General features: G+C 51.5%; 1 protein-coding gene across 1 annotated transcript; it reads left to right on the plus strand.

The window, feature by feature from the left end:
* Positions 1-3,106: 3,106 nt before the first annotated feature.
* On the plus strand, positions 3,107-6,827 carry ATOH1 (atonal bHLH transcription factor 1). Its single transcript, XM_081926476.1, has one exon. It carries the CDS (start codon positions 3,312-3,314, stop codon positions 4,335-4,337), a length of 1,026 nt encoding a protein of 341 aa, XP_081782602.1. The 5' UTR covers positions 3,107-3,311; the 3' UTR covers positions 4,338-6,827.
* The last annotated feature ends 3,308 nt before the right edge of the window (positions 6,828-10,135 follow it).

Below are 10,135 nucleotides of genomic sequence, written 5' to 3' on the forward strand. Positions count from 1 at the left end.
AAGCACAATTGCAAATACATTATCTGGTAGTAAATACAGAAGTAATGTCTTCCCTGTGTTAATAATTATGTAAACGTAGCCCTCAGGTCTGTGAACTTCTGAACTGAGAATTGTGAACTATTGCACTGAGGCTTCCATCCAACATTAGGCCTGTGTCCCGTGTCCTGTGCTTCAGGAAGTTGTAGCTAGACAATATCACTGTCAGCTACTGTACAGTGGTGCCTCGGGTTACATATGCTTCAGGTTACATACACTTCAGGTTACAGACTCTACTAACCCAGAAATAGTACCTCGGGTTAAGAACTTGGCTTCAGGATGAGAACAAAAATTGTGCTCTGGCGGCACGGCAGCAACGGGAGGCCCCATTAGCTAAAGTGGTGCTTCAGGTTAGGAACAGTTTCAGGTTAAGAACGGACCTCCAGAACGAATTAAGTACTTAACCCGAGGTATCACTGTACTGGTATATCATTTCTCTGGAATGTGAAACACAGAGCAGTCAAGTACAACATCCCTAGAGTGGACATGTTTGGACCAGCCAGTCGGAACTTCCTGTTTCCTCCTAGGCTAGGACAAACTTTCTCTTCCCACAATTTACAATCTTAGCATGCTGTTAGGCACTTCACAATCTTGGGGTGGATTTGAAATCAACTCCAGGAGGTACCATAGAAGATGAATGCAGGACCACGGATGCAAGCATTCTCCCATCCTTACTTCTGCTGGAGTTGAGAGGCCCTCTATTGAAGTAATCACAAGACAAGTTGGGAAATAATTCAAATGGTGGATACCTGGAACTTCTTCAGAGGGCTGCAACCAGTCTACCCTACAAGCCTTATGTTGTGCAGACCTGACTTTGCATGTGCTAATTGCTGGTATTCTTGTAAGCAATGCTGACATGCATGGGCCTTCTGATATATCAAGATAATTAAGCAGGAGTGCATCCCAGTGTAATGAAAAGCCAGTGCTCCACTCTACTGAATGCCTCATTTCTGCCAAGGACTATAATCTCCTAAGAGGAACACAAATAGCTACTGCATTTGTGTATGTTTCCCTGTGCCAGACATACAAAGGTTTTTTTAATCCTGTCTGGGGGGGAAACCCTAGAGGGTACTTTGGTTCAAACCTTTTGCCTCACCTTGATGGCTCAGTTGACAGAGGCTGATAGGTGCATGAGATGGGTTGCAGGTATTACCTCAAGCAGGGTTTACTCCCTCAGGTGGTTGGATCCTGACACTCTCTCCCCAACTCACCCCTCTTGGAAGATAATAATTAAAAAATAGCATTGATTTGGGGAATGAAGACATCCCCACTGACCCAGAGCACACCCACAGAGCCAAAATACTACAGCAATACTGCAAATTATCTAAACTCCAAAATGCCGGAGATGTTAATACTACTGATTTCGAAGGGATCTTTATAAGTTTAGAATCCCTCTTGTTCGATGTCCCCTTGAGGGAGCACCCTGGGTTATGCTGATGCTTGTTGTTGTTTAGTCGTTTAGTCGTGTCCGACTCTTCGTGACCCCATGGACCAGAGCACGCCAGGCACTTCTGTCTTCCACTGCCTCCCGCAGTTTGGTCAGACTCATGTTTGTAGCTTCGAAGACACTAGCCAACCATCTCGTCCTCTGTCGTCCCCTTCTCCTTGTGCCCTCCATCTTTCCCAATGCTGATGCTTAGCAGACCTATAAAGTACAACTGTAGACACTAGGCAGGGTTCAGTGTGGGCCAACAGTGCATCATAAACCTCTTCGTGTTTAATGAGAAGTAAGCCCCACTGTAGCCAATTGCGCTTTCTAAGCGCGCGCAAAATGCCGCGCAGAGGCGAGCCAGGAGCGACCTTCTTCTATCTATCTGTGGGCTGAGCTTCAGGGCCATTTCGATCTCGGTTTCCTCTCTCGATCTGCGCGTCTAGCGAGCTCCGCCGCTTGCCCAAGCCAGCTGGCCGCCGAGATGCCCAGAGAGCTCGATTTAGTCCCCGGGGGGCGCTCAGTTTCCCGCACGCGCCTCGGCTCCGTCCTGCAAAGCGCAGCCTTTCCCGAGGGCGCACCAATCGCGCGCTGCCCGCCGAAGAAGCCGCCACCAGCTGCCTCCGAGCCGAAGGCTTCTTTCTGGCAAAGCCGACTCTGCGCTTGCGAGGAAGTTTTTCCTCACACTTTCAGAGGCTGGACCAATCCGGCGCCAAAAGAAAAAAAACCCAACAGGATCTACCCATGACTTTGGGGGTGTAAATCCTCTCAAAGAAAGGGCGTCTCGAGTTGAACGTGACTCGCCCACCTTTCTTGACTACAATTCCGATGCCTTTGAAGGGGGTTTCGAGGGGTATTCCCCCCTTTCTTCCCCTTGAAGGCAATGGGAGAAGCGCCGCTTCAATGGCGTTGCAAAACCAGACGCAGCTCGTGGTTTCAGAGAGCTCTGAGGTGCAGGGTCCCCAGCAGGCGTCCAAAAACCACGTCCCAGCCAGTTTAGGCGACCCAAGAAATCTGCGCTCGCACGGACCCCTTTCTAGGCACGCGCCCTCCCGCTTGCCTTCCCTTCCTCACAAGTTGGCACACTTTTACCTCACACACTCTCCCGGGGTGCCGCGTGACTGCAGGTATATGTAACTCCTGCTCAGCCATTCCCTCAGTTTCTCCCTCACACGCACGCCCAAGCGATACCCTGCCTGCTGTAAAAACGCGCGCCTTATTGTTGGCGGGACAGCAACTGTTACTTAGAGACATCTATTCCATCCTTTGTATATCAACTTTTTGTTTCCTTCTGTCTCTCCGTCCTCCTCCTCCTCCTCCTCCTACTGCTCCCTTGCCCGCGTCTTCTACTCCGGCGCTGGCCAAAAGAAAGAAAGACAGAAAGACAGAAAGAAAGCCCAAACAAACACCCAACCTTCACGCTTTAGCCCATTGGCTGCCCGCACGCGACAAGGCCCCGCGCGCTCCAATGGCTGAGCCGACACGCGACTGGCGCGAGGAGGGCGGGAGGTGGAGGGTGGGGCGCCGAGGAGGGGTGTGTGCGGGGAAGGAGGAGGTGGAGAGGGTGGGGGACCCCGGCGCGTGCCGCTTTTTAAAGGGGGCGCAGCGCCCTCCGCAACCGGAGAAGCCTAGTTGTTGGCGGGCCGTGTGTCCGTATATGTGTGCTTTATTATTACTATTATTATTTTCCTCCCTCCTCCCTTATGTATGAGCGCGCGTCGCAGGGTTAGACAGGACTCCTGAAGTACTTGCTGTTCGTCCCGGGCTGAGGGGGAGAGCGCAAAGGGCGCGTGCAGCAGGTCAGACGGCGGCGACTTCTCGCGCTGAGGTAACCCTCGCAGACACTATGAGCCACCTGCGCGCCGTGGCTGCGCCCAGCGAGTGGGGCGAAGGCGGCAGGGATTTGGGCTCCCAGCAGCAGCCATTGGAAGACAGCCTTCTGCTGGGACAGGAGGCGACGGCGGCAAGTCGCGGCTTCTCCTCAGCCTGGCTGGGCATCTGCTGCCCAGGCCGGGTCACCTCGTCGCCCAGGTACCTGCTCTCAGGAGCAGCTGAGGGGGACGATGAGGAAGAAGACGACGAGGAGGAGGACGAGGACGACGAGGAGCTTTTGGAGGCAGGCGCGGCCGAGCACTTGGGCGGCGGCAGCCGGAGCCGGAGCGGCGGGTCGGGGAAGCTGTGCGCTCTGCAGGAGCACCACCGTCGCCACCATCACCACCACCAGGCAGGCGGCACCCCTGGCGACGCGCAGGCGACGCGGCCCCGCGCGCCCTGCCCCGGCGGCGGCGGGGGTCTGCTGCGCCAGGGCCCTCAGGTGAGCGGCGTGCAGAAGCAGAGGCGCCTGGCGGCCAACGCCCGCGAGCGGCGGCGGATGCACGGGCTGAACCACGCCTTCGACCAGCTGCGCAATGTCATCCCCTCCTTCAACAACGACAAGAAGCTCTCCAAGTACGAGACGCTGCAGATGGCGCAGATCTACATCAGCGCGCTGGCCGAGCTGCTGCACAGCCCACCTCCAGCCGACGGCGCCCCCGCCAGCCAGACTTACGAGCGCGCGCCCTGCACCCCGCCTGTAGGGGGCGCTCTGCAGCAACAGCCAAGGTCCCAGGCCTCGGGACACTGCCGGACGCGTTTTCCCCAAGAGCAGCCGGCTGGGGGCGGGGCAGGAGGAGGAGGCTTCTCGGTGCAACTGGACCCGCTGCATTTCCCCTCGTTCACGGAGTTGGGGCAGAAAGCCCCCTCGCCGGCGCAGCTCCTGCCGCCGTCGGGCCAGCCCCAGCAGGAGCGGAGGAAACCCTCGCCGCCGGCCCATCGCAGCGATGGGGAGTTCTCGCCCCGATCCCATTACAGTGACTCTGACGAGGCCAGCTAGGCGCGCGTCAGTCGGGCAGGGAGGGATAGGGGAGATCGGCGGCTGCCAGTCAAGCCGACCCTGAGGCTGACCGGGGGGAGGACTGCTTGTCAGACTGCTTGTGAAAGACGTTGCTGGCGTGAACAGGGCAGGATCCTGGGCATGTGGGGGCAAACAGGCGCGTGTCGCAGGCTCTGATGGACTCACCTCGCCAGCCTTAGAAAGCTTTGGAAACCTGCGGGGGGAACTCTCCTTAACTTCTCTTTCTAGAAGTAGCCATTTACCCTGCGCAGGTCTAGAACGGTAGGGAAAGCTTTTGAACCATGATTTCTCTTGAACTCTATTCGTACAGCACAGCACTGTGGTTGCTGTTCTCGCAAGCAAGCAAAAGGGGCTTTCTTCCAAGCAACTGTGCTTCGAATCTTAGCTTTTAAGCGATTTTCTAAAAGCCGACTGAATGTAACCTGGTTTGTTTTTCTAGTTTTAAAATTTGGCTTCCCCTTCCTGCTGGAATCAGTTGCATATACTTCACCAGAGAGAGTAAAACAGATTCCGGATTACAGATACTGGGACAATGGACTGTACCCTTCCTAAATTAGCACTGCTTTTTGGGACAGCTCCTCAGGGTTCCTCGGATGTAAACTCCAAAGCGTTCACTTGTGATCGCTCCCTAGTAAGTTTCGGTCTCCAGATGATATTCACGTCACCCAGAAATAGTACCTCGGGTTAGGAACTTTGCTTCAGGATGAGAACAGAAATCGCGCGGTGGCAGCGGGAGACCCCATTAGCTAAAGTGGTACCTCAGGTTAAGAACAGTTTCAGGTTAAGAACGGACCTCCAGAACGAATTAAGTTCTTAACCCGAGGTACCACTGTACCTGGAAGTAAAGCTCGTTGACCTCAACGACGCTTACTTCCAAGTAGACATTACAGTTACAGCAACTTGCCTGAGAGCAACCCAAAATGAACTCAGCGGGGCTTATTTCTCAGTAGTAATGCAGAGGAATGAGCTGTCCCATTTGAAAGCCTAACCATCGGTTCTTGCGAGTATATTAACTGAGATCAACTCAACTATTCCAAGTAAATGCATTTAGGGTCGGAGCTGCGAGAACTCTGTCCTTTGACGTTTGGATATAGATCTCATTCAGCTTCATTCTAAGCACAATTGCTCGGAAGTACATGTTAATTGTTCTTTTTAATACTGCCACGAAGTGTGCTTGTGACTCTCATTACAATCAGCAAGGCTCCATTCAGTTTCATTGCAACCCTTCATCTGAACTAGACGGCAAATTAGCCTTTCGCTTTGAAGTGACTTCAGCTGATAGAATTGGACAGAGTTTCGAGGTTGTAGTCCTCGCTGCATCCGTCCCACAAGCTTCCCTGGGGAGCCTGAAGATTGTGGCTATACTAGTGGTCTGAGTTTGGTTGTCGGTTCTTTTGTGTCCACCGACTTGGTGTCCGCTCCTCCTCCTTCCCAAACCCAGGGCTGTTTTGTCCTCGCTACATGTACTTGCAAGGAATCCCCCTTGATGTAAATCAATCTACTTCCGCGCTTAGTTACATAAGCAGTCCCCCAGCGTTTTCAGTGGGGCTCTTGTGCGCTCATGACTGCAGCCTTCCTTCCAATAGAGTTCGCTTAGGATCAATTCCTCCGGAGAGAGGGGTCCCTAGACGGACCTGCCTTCTAGCCATCCGCCCCGGTGTCCCCGTCAGCCCAAGGGGTGTTTGGCTTTTGCTAGCGAAAAGGCAAGTGCCTTTCCTTGCAACCTGGCCGCTTGCAAAGCATCCCGAATACAGAGTCGCTGTACAAATTCTGAGCGCAAACGAGGCGGACCGGTGGAGAGGGCAGCGTTCGTGGGTATCCCTTTCTTCCCGGGCTGTAAATAGGGGGAGCGGTTTTTTGTTTGTATCCTGCTTAGCTTTTCCTCAACGTTCATCCAAACCGAATGTTGGCGTCTTCTGTAGGTGGGATTTGGCGCAAGCACTTTATAAGCCGCCGGGAGTGGAGACTGAGAGACGCGGCTCCAAAAGAAAAGCGACTCACTGCCAATTGGATTAATATACCAATGTCGAACTCAGCCATGTCTCTAATCGTCATTATTAAACTCATTTGCAAACAGCATGGGGTGGGGGGGGGGAACGCGGGAAACTACCATTTTTGTTTGTCGTGTCAAACATTTATGTCCATTTCATTTGCTTTTGTGATGTTTTAGCGACAGGTTGTTTATTTATTACTGGATGTTTGCTACTGGTTCTGTTTTATCTTTTTTAAAACCAAACGAGTTTTTACACGGTCCGTTTATTTTTTAACAAATTCCGCTGCCATTGTTTATGTAACTTTTTTGAGAGAGAGAGAAAGAACAAATAAAAAAAGTTTTAAAAGCAACAACTTTTGTTGAGGTGCGTCTTTACAGGAATCATGACTGGACCGGTATAACGTGGGGGTAAGTCTCTTGCTTCAGGGAATGATTTGCCCCTCCGTTTGTCAAATAATAAAGCGCGCCTGCACCGATGGTTCGCTATTAATAATAAGTAATGATAATACAAGGTCAGCGCAATTCCTCTCAAATGCCTCCGTCTGAAATACAGACATTCCAGGAACACGTTTATTAAGGGGTTTCTCACACCCTCTACTCCAGAAATGCCATTACATTGTACATTACAGAGTAATCGAGAAAGGGTAATATATTAGTTTCAGATCACATACTTTGTCCTAGGTTCGGCTCTTGGCATCTTCCGGTAAGGTGGGAATACCCCCTGTTTGAGAGCCGCTGCCGGTTAGTGCAGACAATATTGAGCTACAATATCGAGCTAGACAAACCAATGGCCTGCTTGCTAGGTGAAAGTTCATTAAATTGAGAAGCTCCGTTTTGCAACCCTATTGTTCTATGACATCACAACAGGACTACTTCACAATTCACGCACCTGCTGAACGGGAGCAGTCGCGTTCAAACCGGTGATGACCTTAGTCCCAGTCATATTAATCCCGCTGGTTTCGCCCTCGCTGACTCTCACGATGCTCTTTTACTTTAACCTAGTAGAGTTATGTATATGCAGTGTAAGCAATTTATGCACAGCTGAGTCCTGTGCACATCTACTCATAAGTAAGTCCCCGCTGAGTTCCCAAGTAGGTAGATGTAGAATTGAAGCCTTACTTGCTTGGAAACAAATTCCCCTAGGCTGATTCATTGGCCTGTTCAACACTGGGTTTCATCAGTCACTGAGCCTCAGCAGAAGGCGTGAACCATTTCCAATAGACGACTTACCAGCTGATGACCGTGCAGACGGGAGCTCGCTCCTTTACTTCAAGAAAAAAGTTTTTCGGACAACTGGGGTTATGTATGGAGACGTGAATGCATTTGCTCGGGAAGGGGAGGGAAATGCGTGGATTCGAACTGCGCTTATTATGCCAGATGACTGGTTCTTGTTACATTCATAGCTAGCCTTTCCTCCGCTCCAGTAAGATCAAAGCAACTATACCTGGCTGGTTCTCTCTGCCCTGCTTCCCACATTTATCGAAATATGAATCGCAAAATAAATTGAACGCCCCGAACTATAAACACGTTGAGCGTCTTATGTCCCGATAGGAAGGTATGCTGAACTCCGGAATCCGGAGCAAAGTAATTTAAACTTTAGATATAGCCTTCGAGCGAACATTTTCCAAGACCTGATTGGACTTAACTCTTCCGGCTACGCTATGGAAGAGGACTTGACAATCCAGCTCTCTGTCTAGCTAGCCTCAACCTAAACTTCCGAATTTGTTACTGAAAAGAGATTCTTTGGGAAGCCTTAAGCCAAGAGAGGTGCAGCGTGGTCACCCCAGAACTTTACTAGTTGCCCGATCCCGCTTAGTCGAGACTGCTGTGGGAAGGCTTAACGTGAGCCTCACAAAGCAAGGCTAAGCTTACTCTTAACCAGATTCCAGCGCCAGAACTTCAGTTCTGAAGCGTTCGAAATAATTATTAAGGCAGGAGCGCCTCTGAGGGTGTGCAAAGTACAGCCTCCTGCACTCTGCGTAACTGCAAACAGGGAAGTAATTCCAGGACAGAGAAGGACGTAAGCGCTTAAGAACACGTTATATAACACGTCGTTTTATAGCCTCTCACACACGAAGGGATGTCCCTTTGCCCTTATGTCACTGGGTGACTAGAGGCAAACCACTTTCTCTCAGCTGCAACGGGAAATGGTGGTGGCGATAATACTTGCGGGGTTGTGGTAATAATTGCAACTCGATCATGCTCGCGAAGCGCTTGGAACACTTAAAAGCGCTACACAAACGTTAAATATTATTAGGAGCATAATACATTTCGTACCCTGGTACTAGACACTTCATACTTTCTTTACCGACGTGAATCTAGCAATAATCTCAATGAAGTGTTTCAGGGGCCGCCATTAGCGATGGAGCATTTATCTTAAGCCAATTCAGCATCTAGATACCCTAAAATACTTCCCCTTCAGTAGAAGAGTTTGGATTTGATATCCCGCTTTATCACTACGCTAAGGAGTCTCAAAGCGGCTAACAATCTCCTTTCCCTTCCTCCCCCACAACAAGCACTCTGTGAGGTGAGTGGGGCTGAGAGACTTCAAAGAAGTGTGACTGGCCCAAGGTCACCCAGCAGCTGCATGTGGAGGAGCGGAGACGCAAACCCTGTTCCCCAGATTACGAGTCTACCGCTCTTAACCACAACACCACATTGGCACACAGTGGTTTGTGGGATCCCATTCTCCACCGATACCCATTACAATCCCACGAGGGGCAAATGTTGTTGTTGTTTTAAGCCAGGGGTATATTTATATTGTTTCCATGAATGTTTTTATTCTGAAACTGGACTTTATTCTTGAGTAAGGTGGTGTATAATTTCTCAACAGGAGAGACTTGCTGGATGACAGCTGGGGGCGGAGGGCGAGAGCATTTATCCAACCCTCTTCTTCCAACAGCGGCCATATAAAAGCTTCCAAGGAGTGCACAAGCAGGCTATGAAGGCAAGAGCCCTTTTTCTTTCCCAAATTGCCCCTTGTAACTTGGAATACTCTTACAGAGTTCTGGTCGCCTCAACTCAAAAAGGCTATTGTTGCAAAAGGTTCAGAAAAGGGCAACCCGAGCGATTAAGGGGTTGGAGAGGCTCTCCTTTAAGAAGAGGAGTAAGAGGCGACATGATAGAAGCGCACAGAATTACGCACGGCATAGAAAGTGGATAGAGAAAATGTATATTCTATCTCCACTGTCTGAGGCAGTATATCCCTGAACACCAGTTGCTAGGAATCACATGGGTGGTGAATATTGTTCTGCTCAGATTCGGTTTGGAGAGATTCGGGTCTCTCCAATCTCACGTGAGTTTTCCGCAGCAGATTCAGTGCAAATCGCTAGCGCAGCTTTACTCAGAAGGAAGTCCTTATGGAGAGGACAACAGCTTTTGCGAAGTACCCCCCCCCCATCCCGCCCACTTCCCTCGCCTTCCAGTCTCTCCTTTCTCGGACTGTTCGCGTCTCCTGTCTCCTCCCCCCCCCCCCCGGGAGCCGGCAGCTCTGGACAAGGAGCGGAGCAGCTCCTGGGGGGCTCGCCTCGTGGCTCCTGGTCCTGATAGGCGGCCGCGGCAGCCCGCGCAGGAAGCGAGCAGGTGAGAGTGTCACTTTCCCTCCGCGTAACAAAGCACCTGCCCCCTTGATAACCTTTCGCGCGGCCGCCTTCGCCGGGGCCGAGATAAACATCGGCCATCTTCGGGTTACTTGGAACCCCGGAGCTGCTGCCGGTGAGCGGCGAGCCACTCTCGCCCGGCAGCTCCCGGGGGTTGTTGACGGAGCGGGTGACACAGTCCCTGG

Source organism: Podarcis melisellensis (assembly GCF_964234715.1).
Source record: "Podarcis melisellensis genome assembly, chromosome: 9".
NCBI lineage: Eukaryota > Metazoa > Chordata > Lepidosauria > Squamata > Lacertidae > Podarcis > Podarcis melisellensis.